The sequence below is a fragment of the Capsicum annuum genome, unplaced genomic scaffold (assembly GCF_002878395.1).
Source record: "Capsicum annuum cultivar UCD-10X-F1 unplaced genomic scaffold, UCD10Xv1.1 ctg4452, whole genome shotgun sequence".
Lineage (NCBI taxonomy): Eukaryota > Viridiplantae > Streptophyta > Magnoliopsida > Solanales > Solanaceae > Capsicum > Capsicum annuum.
Window position 1 is genome coordinate 574,105 of NW_025852055.1, and position 16,138 is coordinate 590,242.

The following is a 16,138-nucleotide window of genomic DNA, read 5'->3' on the forward strand; positions in this document are numbered from 1 at the left end:
AGTTTGATTTTATGAATTTTTATCATAATATTCAAAGAAAATTTTGTTATTGTATTTTAATTAAATTTTTAAATAATAATAATAATAATAATCATTTTATACTATATCGGTCCGGCCTGACCAGGCCCCGCCCCTTGATAGTTCAACATTTTTGTCATTTTCTATGAATAAAAGAAAAAAATTATAAATTATAAAGCAGATAATAGAAAATTCTGCTGGAAGTGAAAATATTGGCAAGAAATAAAATCGTTTCAGCAAGAAGGCTTAGAAGAAAAGGGAAAAAAAAAATGTCAACAGAAATAAAATCTTCATTAATCTCAACATCACCAGATGAAAATAATCTGTAAGTACAATAAATATCCTACAATTTATTATTATTATTTTTTATAATCGTAGTTTTCGAGCTAACTTACTCGCATGACTAATTCCATGGGATACTGTGAACTCCAATTTATTAGTAATTTTTGTATAATCATGGTATTCGAGCCTGTTTATGCATAAATCGATTAATTTCACCGGATACTGGACACCTATAATCTATTAAACTGATTAACAATTTTCGGTTTTTGAATTTTCATTTCAATTATTAGTAGTATAGTTTGTTAATTATTTGATTTGTAATTAACCTAATTGTGATAAGAAAAAATGATATTTTGCGAGAGTGCTATTGTAGTTATTGGTCAATTGATAGAAATATTTTTCGTTTGCCTTAATTTATGTGGCGATGTTTGACTTGGCATGAAGTTTAAGGAAAAAAAGGAACTTTTAAAATTTATGGTTTAAGTAAATAATATATATTTGAAATGTGTTGTGATCCTATTGCAATGTAAGAGACTTGAGTCCCATGTCGGTAATGGGGAGGTGATGAGGGGTTTTATGTAGCCATGGGCTCTCCCGCCTCAATAATTAGCTTTGGAGGTGTAGTTTTCTTTGGGTTGTATCAATGGTTTCGTTCCTGTCATGCCTTGGATGGTGAAGCTAATATTGTAGTGTTGACCCAGTGCTAGAAATGGTCTAGCGCGTAGTCGTGGAGGACGACGGATATGGAGTGTAGTGGTTTGTTGTAATCATATTGCAAAGTATAAAACTTAAGTCCATGCGAGTGTTGCGCTAGCCTTTTGGAATGCGGTTCTCCTTGATATGTATCAATGGTATCAGAGCCACCAATTACCCTTCGTGCCTGTCGTGCCTTGGATAGTGATGCTTATATAGTAGTGTTAACCCAGTACTAGAAATGGTCTAACACATAGTTGCTATGGACGACAAATGTAGAGTGTGGTGGTTTGTTGTAATCCTATTGCAAGGTATGAAACTTAACTTCATGCGGATGTCGGGCTTATTAGCTTTTTGGAGTGTGTTTCTCCTTGTATTGTATTGATGGTATCAATGGTATCAGAGCCACCCATCATCCTTCGCGATTGTCGTACGATGGATTGTGACACGGATACTGTAGTGTTGACCCTGTGCTAGAAATGGTCTAGCGCATAACCTTCGAGGATGATGGATGTGTGGGGTGGTGTTTTGTTGTAATCCTATTGCAAGGTATGAAACTTAAGTCCATGCGAATGGCGGGCTTATTCACTTTTTGGAATGTGCTTCTCCTTGAGTTGTATCAATGGTATTAGAGCCACCCATCGCCCTTCCTGCCTGTCGTGCTTTTGATGGTAACGCTGATATTGTTATGTTGACTTGGTGCTAGATATTGTCTAGCGCACAGTCATCAAGGACGATGGATGTGGAGCGTAGTTCATTGTTGTAATCTTATTGCAAGGTATGAACTTAAGTCCATGCGAATGCCGGGCTTATTATCCTTTTGGAATATGGTTCTCCCTAAGTTGTATCAATGGTTTCAGAGCCATCCATTACCCTTCGTGCCTGTTGTGCCTTGGATGGTGACGCTAATATTGTAATGTTGACCCTGTGTTAGAGATGGTCTATCGTATAGATATCGAGGACGATGGATGTGGAGTGTAGTGGTTTGTTTTAATCCTATTGTAAGCTATGAAACTTAGGTCCATGCAAATGCCGGGCTTAATACCCTTTTGCATTGTGGTTCTCTTTGAGTTGTATCAAATGGTCTCATACTATATAGGATAAACTAAAAAGAAGAGGTTTTCCACATAAAATGAGACAAAGGGAGTTTTGGTAATTTTTTCCCATGTTAAATCCTCCAATACAAAATTTGTTGGGATATTGCCTGCTTGGTATGCGTAAAATTGACTTGGGATGAAATGGATTGAAATAGAATAGCATGGACATAGAGGACTCATATAGTCTATCCCGTCTAGTTTGTGATTGATTGTCTTCTATGAGCGCCATCTAGATATTGAATGATTTCCTTATAATTATCTAAGCGACTATACTCTAACTCTCTTTAATGTCAGAACCTAGACACCAAGTGATGGAATAAATTAAAGGAATGGAAGGGTGAACTTAGGAATTAAGATGATATAAAGGTCGTGTGCAAGCAAATAGAGATATCTCTAGGGAATTATATGGCTATATTTTCAAGTTAAATGCTGGTTCTGAACAATACATTATTCTCATTTTGACTTAAAACTTAAGCTTTTCTTGCTAATAACCAGTTATGTTTCTTGTTCATCTGTAGGTTTTTCGACGTACTACATGAAGTACCTCTATCCGGTCATAGGAAGCCTATGAGTCTTATTGGGAGTATTTTCTACTGTTTCTTATTGGCAAGTATTAGTTCATGAATTCTCTGTGTCTGTGACAACGATGCAAGTTTCGTCACTTTCTGAGTGAACTAATTGTGACGAATTCTAGGCAGGCTTTGCTATTTTGGCTGTCAGAGCTAGATGGATATTTCACCCTATGCAACGATTAGTGTTCCCACTTCTTTCCAGTTGTAACCTTGGCCTCCTTGTTGTCACAGGTGGCTATGAAGTCACATTTTCTGCCTTTTTCCTATGCTTTCAGCAAATCATAAGATCAAATTCTCCTTCTTTTTATCGTATTTTTCAAACATGTGATTTCTCTCTATGGTTCTATGCCTTAAACAAAGGTGTTTGATATCTGTAGGAATTTTTCAACAATATTTTGTCTGTCAAGTTAAGAAAATACGGTTACAGGTCAGTGTTTCAATATACTTCAAGACAAAAATATGTTCTGAGCAACTAGCTTGAGATCAAAGTTTTGTTGTTGAAATGGCCATTAATGATAAGTATTATTCCTTCAATATATAGCTTGAGATGGAAGTTATTGGGTAAAAGAGATTAACACCAACACTGGAAGGACATTTCAAGTTCCGTTAGCTATAAATGAATATATTACCTCATTGGATATAACTTTCATCCATACCTCACCCTTCACCTCTCTCTTCTCGTGTGACATGTGACAGAAGAAAAAATGGAGTTAAAATTTGTTCTTATATATATTTAAAAAGGGAAGCCTGGTGCACTAAGCTCCCACTATGCACGGCGTCCAGCAAAGAGCCGGACCACAAAGGTCTATTGTATGCCTTTACCTTGTATTTCAGCAAGATACTGTTTTCATAGCTCGTACCCATGACTTCCTGGTTACATGGCAACAACTTTACCAGTTAAGCAAAAGCTCCCCTTCTTATTATATATACTTGGTTATCAAAAAAAAAAAAATCTGTTCAATGCCACTTGTGCCAAAAATTTGGTCACATTGCAGATGTATGTCGTTCCAAATCGCACAATCATTTTGAAGCTAAGGCCAACTTTGCCTCTAGTTTGCAGTCAGCCGAAAGCTCTTGGGTTCTGGATTCTGGAGCGAGTCATCATGTCACTAACCCTCACAATCTAATGAGGGAATATCCATGGGTGACGGTAAAACCATTTCTATTATTCATACTGGTTCAACTCATATACAAGCATCTAATTCTTCTTTCAAGCTTTCTAACACTCTACGTGCTCCATCAATTAAAAAAACTTATTTCTGTAGCTAAATTTTGTCAAGACAATCTAACATTTGTTGAATTTTTTCCTTTTACTTTTCTTGTGAAGGTATTGTATACTCCGAAGCCGCTGGTATAAGGCCGGAATAAGAATGGACTCTATGAGTGGACACAACATCCACCCAGACCACTAATATCCATCAATCTTGCATCCACAAAAGCTCCTTTCTAGCTATGGCATTGTTGCTTGGGTCATCCTCATTCGACGATTTTAAATTTTATTTTGAAGAAGTTTTCTTTACCTGTTGCTACTAAAGAAAAAATTGAAGTTTTGTAATGCTTGTTCTCTAATAAAGCACATCGTTTTCCATTTCAATGACACACACTATCCAGTAATGATCCTCTTCAGGTTATATTTAGCAATTTATGGGGACCATCACCCGTTTTATCACTAGAAAAAAAGTTATATTACTGTATTTTTGTTGATCACTACACCAAGTATACTTTTTTATATACAATTAAAAATAAAAGTGAAGTCGCCGCTTTGTTCCAAAATTTTCATCCTTTAGTAGAGAATTATTTCCAAACAAAATTAAATCTCTTTATTTAGATGGAGGAGATTAATACAAAAGTCTTCAATCTTATCTTCAACAGAATGGTATTGAACATTTAGTTTCACCTCCCTACACGCCACAACGTGTTGCCATAGCTGAACATCGTCATCGTCATATTGTTGAAACAGCCAAAACCCTTCTCTATGAAGCATCCCTAACACCAAAATTATGGCCTTTTGCCTGCTATCATGTTGTTTATCTCATTAATCGACTACCCACATCAATCTTAAATAACGGATCACCCTACAAAAAATTATTTGGTAAACCACCCAACTATGCCAATTTTAAAATTTTTGGTTGTCTTTATTATCCATGGCTCAAACCCTACACCAAAAATTAGTTGGAGCCTAAGTCCACCCCTTGCATGTATTTAAGCGTTTCTCAAAGCCATCATGCACACCTCTGCTTTGAACCAGTGCAGTCGACAATATTTATTAGTCGTGATGTTCTTCTTTATGAAAAATTTTTTCCTTTTAAAACAATGTTTCAACATATAAAAAAAAAACTCTTCTCAATTGACCTGGGAAGACGTTAGCTCTAAAGAGGAAACTTTGAAGTCATCTACCATTCCAACACCCTCTACTGATATACCCCCACCTATACCATTGTCCTTACAATCACAAAATACTAGCTCCTTCAATTCTGGACAAGTACCAGCAGCCACTGCAACTATTTCAGGTAATTCTACACTTTTTTCTATTTCTGACAAAATCTCAAACATACAACCTGCAACTTTGATAACATACCAAAGACGTAAATCTAACACTAAAACTACACAAAAAAATCCCGAATGCTCTATCTCTAACCACTAATTCACCATTGACAACTTCTTCACTTCCTGGTAGTGGAAGTCCCAGCCCCGAACAACCTCACATGCCAATTCCAGAGCCTGTAGTAAACCGAATGACCGCTAGGTCCCAGAATAATATTACCAAGACCGAAAGATAATTAACTCACTTCACTACTACACCAACAACCTTCAAACAAGCCAATATCCACAAAGAGTGGAAACAAGCTATGAAAGCAGAATATGATGCTTTAATAAAGAATCGGACGTGGGAATTGCTACCATGAGACTCAACGAAGAATGTTGTGGACTGAAAATGGTTGTATCGCATTAAAAGAAAAGCGGACAATTTTATAAATCGATACAAAGCTCGCCTTGTTGCAAATTGGTTCACACAACGCCCTGGCTTGGATTTTCATGAAACCTTCAGTCCAAATACTAAGCCAATAACAGTGCGACTTGTGTTATCTATAGTTGACTGAAGAGGTTTTTATGTCTCAACCTAAAGGATTTATCAATTCCCTATTTCCTTCTCATGTTTGTAGATTAAAAAAATCCATTTATAGTCTTAAGCAGGCCCCTCGGGCTTGGTATACTGCACTACATAATCATTTATAGAAAATGGAATTATTAAATCTAAATTTGAAACCTCTTTGTTTATTTTGAAGAATCTGAGTGCCAATGTATATGTGCTCGTTTATGTTGATGACATTTTGATCATGATAAGTCATCCCAGTTTGATTAAACATGTTATTGATTCCTTAGGTTCTTGTTTTTCTCTAAAGGATCTTGGCAATTTAAACTACTTCTTGGGTGTGGAAGAAAAAAAGTGCTAGATGGTCTTATTCTCTTTCAGTCGAAATACATTTTTGAAATTTTGTCTGAATTGGATATACAAAATTGTGCAGGAGTTTCGATACCAATGTGCTCTGGTAAACCACCTCGACCAGCTGATATTTCTCCACTTACGAATGCTACACTCTACAGGTGCACCCTCGGTAAGTTGAAATATTTATCATTTACACGGCCTGGAATTTCTTATGCTATCATCAAACTGTCACAGTTTATGCATGATCCTCCTGGTGAAAACTAAAAGGCGGTTAAAAGGATACTATGGTATCTCAAATCCACAGCAACTTCAATTCTTCATATTCGTCGTGACTCGAATTGCAATCTTTACATGTATGTTGATGCTGATTGGGCGGGAGACCCGAATGATAGAGTATCCACATTAGGCTATGTTGTTTTCTTTGGGAGCAATCCTGTCAGTTAGTCGTTAAAAAAGCAACAAGTTGTAGCTCGCTCATCTACTGAAGTAGAATACAAATCAGTTGCAAATATTCTTGCAGAACTCACATGGGTGCGCAACTTGCTCAATGAATTGTGTATCACCATTCCAAATACACCCACAATCTTCTGTGACAATATCGGTGTCACTTATCTCTGTTATAATCCAGTGTTCCATAGCCGTAGGAAATGTATTTCTGTCGAATTTTGTATGAAACACATTGTTGTCGACTTTTGTTATGTTAGGAACTAAGTTCAAGTGTGTTGGGTTCTTGTCAAACACACTCATGCTAGAGTTCAACTTGCTGATATACTTACCAAGCCATTGCCAGAACCAGCCTTTGCAAGGTATCATTCCAAGTTAGGCATTTTTGCACCACACCTAACTTGGGGGGGTGTATTATGCATAATTATTTTATATTATCATTATTAGAATAATTTACTGTTATAGTTAATGTCTGTTTGTATTTGTAGAAGACTCCTATTGTAGGAGTCTATTGTTGTATATCTGTTCCTTAAGTTTAGCTGTAGGTTGTTGTTATTCATTGTATTTAAAGTTTGAATGCTGAAGGAATAAAATCATCTTTCGACTATCTCTCTTTATCTGATTTATAGTATGACATCGAAAGATTAGAATGTGAATTCAAGATTTTAAATTTATGGTTTTAGTTTCTGGTAGGCAAAGTTTTCATCATTGTTTTTAGAGTGAAAGAGTTAAAAACATACCTGAAGTATCTCGATTTTTGTATTTCATTCCTAAACTATTAGGTGTGTGCGAGTTCCATAACTGTATTGTGACCAACTATTTATTAAAATACACCTAATCTTGAGTAGGGGCTGAGGGTTGGGTATCAAGTTTCGAGTCGTGGTCATGTTTTGGGTTAGATTGCGTATCGAGTCTCAAGTATGGTAGGGTACTAGGACCCGAGTTGGGGTCCAAGTCAGGGTGGTGTGTCGGATCCCTGGTATAAATAGCTAACGATTGCATTCTCTAATTTTATAGCTAATAATTAGCTAAACAATTTTGCCTAAATTTAATGTTCTTAAGCTTTAGTAGGTTAAAGTGGGTTAGAAGCATTATACTCAAAGCATATTTTACATATATTGTAATCCAATTTATTTTAGCTCAATTCATATTCAATCCATCAAAATTCAATCCAATCCACCCATTTGCCATCCCTTCCCCAACGCATGTTTCGTTGTAATATAAGATCAGACATTTCCCTTATACGGAAAATGGTCAAAATTCTTCTCACATGAATTTTTTTTCTGACTTTTCATTTCAGCGACTACAACAACATACCCAGTGAATCTCACAAGTGAGGCCTGGGGAGGGTAAAATATACGTAAACCTTTCAACTACCTCGGGAAGGTAGAGAAGGTGTTTTCGAAAGACCTTCGACTCAAGCATAGTAAATTCAGATACAATAAAGAGAAACATATTGAAGATAATATGGTAACACAAGATAGTGTAGAAACTACTATAAAAACAGTAATCAGTCACAAAATAGTGTGCCCTACGCTATCATACTGTGACTAGTGCACGACAACACTCCTACCCGACTAACCTTCTATTTTAATGCGCATCCTCCACATCCCCCTGTCTAAGGTCATATCCTCGGTAACCTGAATATGCTCCATGTCCTATCTAATTACCTCTCCCCAATACTTCTTCAGGATGCCTCTACTCCTCTTCGTACCCACTATATCCAACCTTTCGCGCCTCCCCACTAGGGCGTCTGAATCTCTCCTCATTACATGTCCAAGCTATCTCAATCTCACTTTCCTCATCTTATCCACCACGGAGGCCACTCCCACATTATCTCGAATGTCCTCCTTCCGGATTCTATCACACCTAGTATGACCACAAATCCATCTCAATATTCTCATTTCTACAACATGCATCTTCTAAACATGGGAGTTTTTAATTGGACAACACTACGTCCATTACAACATCTGTCTAGCCACGACTCTATCAAACGTACCTTTAAATTTCAGTGGTATCTTCTTATAATACAAGATGGTGTCTGATACAAAAAATAAATTACAATATGGCCACAAAAAATTTAGCTTGATTAAACTTTGTGTAACTCACTTAGGCATAATTTCGCCTCCATTATTGTTACTGGTATATTAATCCAACAATCTATCGTTATTTGAACTCATAAAAATAACAAACTGAGCATTAGTGGAGCCATGATTTTCGTTTTGGACAGTTAAAATACAAAATAATCCTAAGAGACCATTTTCCGTAGTTGTAGTAGTACTAATAGCACACGAATTAGATTTTTTAATAATAATAATAATAAGCACACGAATTAGGAGATTCAACATACAATGTATACTATACATATTGTTTTTAACCTATCTATACACAATATATAGATTTAATACATGATGAAGGACAATACAATACATTTGTTTGGGGTAGAAAGGAAAAGAGTAAAGAGTATGTCAATGCAGAGAAAAAGATTCATTATTGCTGACACTGAGCCTCAATGCTAGCTAACTCACGCTATGTAATGTAAGGTTGGAAGAGATTGTTGAGATGGGATTGTTCCCACTCCAATGTTTCCCACCAATTTTCTTCATCAACTCTGATTTTTCTGAGGGATGGAAAAGGATTTCTATTTGTAGTTGGAGTATAGAAAGGCAGACTCTTCAGATTGGGGCACTTATAAAATCTCATGGATTCAAGGGAATCACACATCAGCTTTCTCTCACAGATACTCTTCAATTCAGGCAGGTATTGCAGTTTGAGCTTTTTTAGCTTAGGAAGGTCAGAAGTTGTAGATGTAGTGCTTCTTTGGCTACTTCCCTCTCCTTCCTCTCTTCCTATTATCTCTTCCATCTCAAAACACGCATTTACAACAATCTTCTCAAGGTTCTTGAGATCCTGCAAGATAGCCCGTGGAAACAACTTCTTCATTCTATGGCAGTTGCAGATATCCAATTCTGTTAAACCCGAGAAGGTGTGAGATGCAATTTTTCCGTTACAGAGCCCAACAAGATTGTGCAAGTCAAAAACTCTCAGACTATGGAAATATATGCAGTGTGGGTCTGTAGTTGTATCTCTACCAGAGGGCACGTTGACAATCCATTCTATGTCATCACAACCAGAGATCGTGCAGGTCAAGCCTCTTTTAGTCCATGACAGAAAATTATCCACAAAGCAGCTACTCAGCCCATGGCAAAACCTAATATGTAGAATGTCAATGCCATGTGGAAGAAAAATTGATGTTGCTGCTTCTCCTCCACCTTCTTCAATGGTGCAATTTACTACAACCACTCTTCTCTGTTTCGGTATGCTCTCTCCTAAGGTGCTACAATGATAATAATTGGAAATTTCTTGCCCCACAAATATGTCATACCACCAATCTTTCTCATAACTATGGTGACTACTCATGAACTTGTGAAAGTTATGCAAATCGTAGAACCTTCCTCTGAATTCTTCGAGCTGTTCCAAACTGGCCAAGTCTTCAACTGGGGCATTCAAATGTCCTGGAAGACAGAGGTATTGAAGCTGGGAAAGTTTAGGTAATATCTCCTTTGGCAGTTCATCAAGACATATTCCACCCATATCTATATATTTAAGCTTGACTAAGTTTTCCATGCCTTGAGGTACTTCCTTAATACCAGTGTGAAATACATCCAACACCCTCAGGTTTTTGAGCTTTCCCAGTGGTGGCACAGATTTTAGCCGACCACATCCTCGAAGCAAGAGCGCTCTAAGACTTCCAAAGTTAGATATGCAACTTGGCAAATCCATAAGCTCTGAGTTGTAGCTCAAGTCGAGTACTTGGAGGTTGTTCATGTACTGAAAGAAAGAACCTGGGACCATTGTCAAATCACAATAGGACAAAATCAAGGTTGATAATGTGGGGCAATTGGGTGCCATGTTTTCAGGGATTCTCTTTATCCTGCTGCTGTAAAAAGAGACTCTATCCAAATTGAATACCCAATCCTGACCCAACAACACTTGTGGTCCTATTCCAGCCCTTACCATGTACCTTGGTTTATCAGTTGTGATCCGCAATGCCATTTCTCTGAGTAGATCATGCATCCTTATTGCTTCATATCCCCTGTTGTCAGGTGCTTCAAGTAAGCACATCTTGACTAGTTTATTCAATATGGTATGGCCATGATTAAAATCTTCTACCATGCGATTTCCCTTCACCAGTCCCTCCATTATTAATCTATCAATCAGTTCATCTCTGTCAATTACATAGTCCTTGGGATACAAAGCACAGTACAAAAAGCACTCTTGCAGTGTTGTATCTCTCAATCGATCATAACTATACTTCAGTACCTTGAATACATCGCTTTCCATGTCCTCGGGGAATTCGTTCAGAGTATTCCACCATTCCCTTATATCGGTCACCCCTCTCATGCTTCCCGCCAAAGTGATGAGCCCAAGCGGCAAGCCCTCACACATTCCTGCCATGGATTTGGCAATTCGCTCGATATTTGGACTAAGCCGGGTCTCGGATCCTAGACTCTTCCTGAATAATTCCCAAGCATCATCAGTATTGAGTTTCTTTACTTGGAGTAGTTCCTTACAACTCATCTTTTGGCAGACTTCAGAAGAGCGGCTTGTTAGAATCAGTCTGTAGCCCTCCACACCAAGAGGGTAACCCAACTTCTCCAACCTAAGGCAATCCCAGACATCATCCAATATGATAACAATGTTCTTCATTTTTCTGAATGCCCAGTTTAATTGGTCCGCCCTTTTTTGTTCATCCTCCACATCTGATAGGTCCAGCTTCACAATTTTGGAAAGATTGTCCTGTAATCCTTTGATACTAAACCTTTGAGACACAGTAACCCAATGGACTTGATAACTACTTCCTTCCCGAAGACGATTATATGTATGCTTTGCCAAAGTGGTTTTACCCACCCCTCCCATACCATATATACCGATGCTTGAGACATTCTCATCTTGTAACCACGTCCAAATCACTTCTAAATTCTGTTTTGATGTTTCCTCATGAACTTGCTGCACCATCATTTGGCACTCCTCGCCTTCATAAATAATATGTACAAGTGTTCCCAAATGTTTACTTTGCTCGAGAAGTTCTCCAACCCTTCCATTCATCTTCTCCAAAGTACCTCCATTTTTCTTCCCTATTGTTACTTCTTCTTTTAGCACGCGTAATCCTTTCTTGATCTTCTTAACCTCATCAAACCAAGATGCAACTTCTCTTTTCCTCTTCTTCTTCCCATATTGCTCTTGATTCTTAACCTCCGTCTTTACATCGACTGCTTTATCTGATAATAGCTTTACATTTCTCTCCAGAGTTTCCAAATTCTCATCAAAGTCAATGGTACTTTTGAACTTCTTCATTCCAAAATCAACTACATTCCCAATGATAGCATCCATGATCTTCCAAAAAGCACTGCAACAAAACAAACATCATATGAATGACAACAGTTTAAGAAAACTTGGTTATATGGAAGTAGTATCACTTGTTTGCTTACAAACTAAAGAGAGTTAAGAATACAAGAATATATTTGACATTTGTAGAAGGCAATACATAAGCTTTCCCTCTAACTTGATCTACATGGCATCTACATGTAATCTCACGCGAATTGCCACATAGACTCCACGTAGAATGCGTTGTCTACTTGTTCAACTTTATATAAGTTTAAGTAACCGAAGCCAAGTTAAAGGGTATGCATATGTATTATATGCCTTTATAAAAGAAAAGTTAGAATGACAAAACATGGGTTAAATTTCATTGGTGGTCACAAGTTATTCCACAAAAATTACTTTTATATTTTTTAGTTCATGAAAATCTTCTAACTTAGTAGTTTGCCACACAAAATTACTTTTCTGTTTTTCATCACACAAACTCCATCCAACTTTACTTTTGATTTCAATTGAAACACTGATCTTAAGCATTGTTTTTAAAGACAGAGGCGTAAGGCGAGATGTTTTACCTGATATGAGGCCAAGCGTAAGCTCCGAGGCCTTGGGGCATAAGCCCCACGAATCCTTTAATTTTTAACATTTTATAAATTAATATAATTAGAAATTAATATTTTTTAAAAAGGATAATCACTAAAAAAAAAAGTAAACTATATCAAAATTATTTTTAAAAAATAAGTGAAATATGTATCTAAAACTACTTGAGCCAAATAAAAAAGATCTAACAAAGCCACATAATACAACTAATAGATAAAGTCAACTTTCATATGATAAATGATTATATGTCCTAAAAACACCTGTTTGCATAAAAAGAATAGTATCTAAATAATCAACTTTCCCCTTTCCATAACTTCATAATATATTTACGCATCATATACCATATATTATATTTTAAAAGAGAGCCAAAAATAAATAGTCATATTTTTGTTTCAAAAATATTACTTTTTAGTAAACTGATTGACCAAAGTTAATGACTTTTGTATGACATAAAATAAACAGATTTTAAATGTGATAAACTTTAAATATAGATGACTTTTATATAACAATAATTTTAAAGATAAAATGACTTTTATGCGGAAAAAAATAAAAACAGTTTTGTGTGACCACTTGTGTAATTTAGTTGACAAAGCAATTTTCTTAGGATCTAAAATTCAGATTATATAACATGAAATTGATATATTAGAGAGAGCATAAAAAAGTTGTAAAACCCTTTTTCCTTTCTATGTAAGTAGGTATTTTTTTATTTATTACATAGAAAATAATTAGTTAAGTAGTAATTTACGTTTTTCAGATGTTCAACAGTCAGATCTGGTATTAAATATAATAAAAAATAAAATTCATTAATAACATGAAAACGTATATATTTGAAGAATATGAACAAAAAAATTATTGAAATTAAAAAAAGTTGAACTAAGTCAATTCGTTGTCAAATACAAATAAAAAAGTATAGTGAAATTCAATATTTACCTTTGATCTTCAAGTTGAAGCAAAATAAAATAATCTTTACAAAGATTTTATAATCTTTACAAAGATTTTTTAATTGTATAAGAGACCAAAAGTAACAGAGAAGCAAGCGTAATAAATGGACTAATTGGTTTAAGTCAAGGTCTTCTTTAAGGAATAAAAAAAAAAAAGGAAATAGAAATAAATATGTGGTCAAGAATTTTCTTTTTGGATATATCTCTTTTGAAAAAGAAAAATTGAGAATAATTGTGTTGGAAAGACTGTTTATTAAGAAAATAAATGTCCCTTAATTTCTCGAGTTTTATAAATTAACTATTCATTATTAGAAAAAGGCTTAAATACGTCATTAAAAATAACTTATTTATGTCATCCGTTATAAGTTTGACTCGTCTATGTCATCTCCTTTAAAAGTTTGGCTTATGTATGTCATTACCATTACAAATTGGTTCATTCATTCTATTATTTTATAACGGTGGTTTTGCAAAATTATTTTTGCCACATGACCTCTTACTAGAAATCAACGTTACCAAATCTTAATCAAATGTAAACAAATATAAAAAATAACTTTGTCACCTTTTGTCAATCTTTTTAGTTGACGTGGGACCTATTTTATGAAATAAAGCTGTGATATAAGTATAAAAGGGTGACAAAAATACGATAAAATTAAGTTCAGGGGTAATAGAACCCCGTGAAGTTGGAGTGTGTCGTAGACTGGATGCTTATCTCAACAAAAAAATACTAAGTACCTGAATTAGGCGATTAAACATACAATATATACAACACATGAAATTTTTTTTACCTATCCATACACAATATGTATAATTTTCCAGCAAACATGTCATAAAATACATGATGGAAGGACACCACAAGAAAGATTGATTATTGCTGAGCCAGTGAGACTCAAGGCTTATCAGCATCGGCATCATCATTATGTGTAATGTAAGGCTGGAAGAAGGTGTTGAGATGGGATTGTTCCCACTCCAATGTTTACCACCAATGTTCTTCATTAAGTCTGATTCTTCCAAGGGATGGAAAAGGATGTACATTTGTAGTTGGAGTATAGAAAGGCAGCCTCTTCAGTTTGGGGCACTGATAAAAGCTCATGTATTCAAGGAAATCACACATCAATTTTCCCTTACAGATAATCTTCTATTCAGGCAGGTCTCGCAGGTGGAGCTGTTTTAGCTTAGGAAGGTCAGCAGTTGTTGATGTACTGCTGCTTTTGATACTTCCCTCTGCTTCCTCTCTTCCTATTATCTCTTCCATCTCAGCACACCAACGTACAGAAAGTTTCTCAAGGTTCTTGAGATCCTGCAAGATAGCCCATGGAAACAACTTCTTCATCCTATAGCAGCCGCAGATAAACGATTCTGTTAGACCCGAGAAGGTGTGAGATGCAATTTTTCCCTTACAAAGCCCAACAAGATTGTGCAACCGATAAACTCTCAGACTATGGAAAGATGTGCAGTGTGGGTCTGTAGTTGTATCTCTACCAGAGGGCACGTTGACAATCTATTCTATGTCATCACAATCATAGATGCAGCAGGTCAAGCCTCTTAAAGTAGTCCGTGACAGAAAATTGTCCATATAGCAGCTACACAACCATGGCAAGACACAACCTCTAGAATGTCAATGCCACGTGGAAAAAAATTGATGGTGCTGCTTCTCCTCCACCTGCTTCAATGGTGTATTCTCTTACAATTACTCTTCTCTGTTTCGATATGTACTCTCCCAAGTCACCAAGAATATGAAAACGGGACTCTGCTTGCTCCGCAAGTATGTTATACTACCAATCTTTCTCATAGTAATGGTGACTACTCATGAACTTGCAAAAGTCATGCAAATTACAGAACCTACCTCCGAATTCTTCGAGCAGTTCCAAGCTGATCAAGTCTTCAACTGGGGCATTCACACATCCAGGAAGATTGAGGTATTGAAGCTGGGAAAGTTTAGGTAATGTAACACCCCGCATTTTCGAGCTAGAAAACAAACCATCGTTCCTACATGTATAAGCTCTAATTCAATGATTTATATTTAAATTCATGTGTCATGATCCTTCTCCTAGTGTATGAAGTGATTATGAGGTGAAAAATGTTCATAAAATTCACTTGGAGAAAAGTTGAGCTAAGAGTCATTCATTCATCCAAAGTTTGATATTCGATTCTTCAAGGGTCTACTTTGAACGTGCATAACATTCGATACACGGAGAATTTTTCATTCCAAGATGCACCAAATTTTAGATAATTGAATTATCTTTCCAACGATACCAATTTAGTCAAAATCTGATAACCGAGCGAAAAGTTATGACATTTTTCGTGTGAGGTAGTAAGGCGACGCAATCTTAACGTGTCGCGTCGACTGCGCGCCGACACGAAACGTGACGCGAATCAAAAGTGGTTTTACGCATTATTTCAATTCCTAAAGGTTCTGGGGGAACTTTAGTCATATTCCCTCACTCAAATTCAGTCTCGAATCATCCTTAAACGAAATTAAGCTTATCAATAACATTTTAAATCTCTTAAGATCCCTAATTTATCTTTCAAGAACACAAGTGGAGAAAACAACTAGGGTTTGGGCAATCGAGCATAAAGGTCAAATCTTTTCAAAATTTCTTTATGATTTCTTCACAATTAAGGTACGTGAGGTTTTCTTAAACTACATGAGCATATGAAAATTAT

The 16,138-nt window shown here is 36.1% G+C and overlaps 2 protein-coding genes and 1 long non-coding RNA gene across 4 annotated transcripts; 2 read left to right on the plus strand and 1 right to left on the minus strand.

Moving 5' to 3' along the window:
• The first annotated feature begins 221 nt into the window (after positions 1-221).
• LOC124892169 (protein FIP1-like) lies at positions 222-3,030 on the plus strand. The gene is made up of 3 exons (XM_047403563.1): positions 222-343; positions 2,609-2,700; positions 2,789-3,030. Exons 1-3 carry the CDS (start codon positions 288-290, stop codon positions 3,028-3,030), a joined length of 390 nt encoding a protein of 129 aa, XP_047259519.1. The 5' UTR covers positions 222-287.
• Positions 3,031-3,040: 10 nt separating this feature from the next.
• LOC124892172 lies at positions 3,041-4,265 on the plus strand. The gene is made up of 3 exons (XR_007050110.1): positions 3,041-3,089; positions 3,716-3,812; positions 3,990-4,265. It is a non-coding gene; the product is annotated as an uncharacterized LOC124892172 (long non-coding RNA).
• A 4,587-nt stretch (positions 4,266-8,852) lies between these two features.
• Positions 8,853-13,602, minus strand: LOC107843067 (probable disease resistance protein At4g27220). 2 transcript variants are annotated; one of them, XM_016687232.2, is made up of 2 exons: positions 13,464-13,602; positions 8,853-11,964 (listed from the first exon to the last, which is right to left on the minus strand). In XM_016687232.2, exon 2 carries the CDS (start codon positions 11,946-11,948, stop codon positions 9,084-9,086), a length of 2,865 nt encoding a protein of 954 aa, XP_016542718.2. In that variant the 5' UTR covers positions 11,949-11,964; positions 13,464-13,602; the 3' UTR covers positions 8,853-9,083. The 2 variants fall into 2 exon arrangements, with proteins under 2 accessions (XP_016542718.2, XP_047259521.1); XM_047403565.1 differs by having other exon boundaries at positions 12,509-13,553.
• Positions 13,603-16,138: the final 2,536 nt, after the last annotated feature.

Excerpts from the sequence above, each read along its gene's own strand:
- LOC124892169 (XM_047403563.1), top strand. The coding sequence starts at position 288 with ATGTCAACAGAAATAAAATCTTCATTAATCTCAACATCACCAGATGAA. Across the intron at positions 344-2,608 it reads TCACCAGATGAAAATAATCT|GTTTTTCGACGTACTACATG; the intron begins GTAAGTACAATA and ends GTTCATCTGTAG. Across the intron at positions 2,701-2,788 it reads CTACTGTTTCTTATTGGCAA|GCTTTGCTATTTTGGCTGTC; the intron begins GTATTAGTTCAT and ends AATTCTAGGCAG.
- LOC107843067 (XM_047403565.1), bottom strand. The coding sequence starts at position 12,579 with ATGTTAAAAATTAAAGGATTCGTGGGGCTTATGCCCCAAGGCCTCGGA. Across the intron at positions 11,965-12,508 it reads TACGCTTGGCCTCATATCAG|TGCTTTTTGGAAGATCATGG; the intron begins GTAAAACATCTC and ends GTTTTGTTGCAG.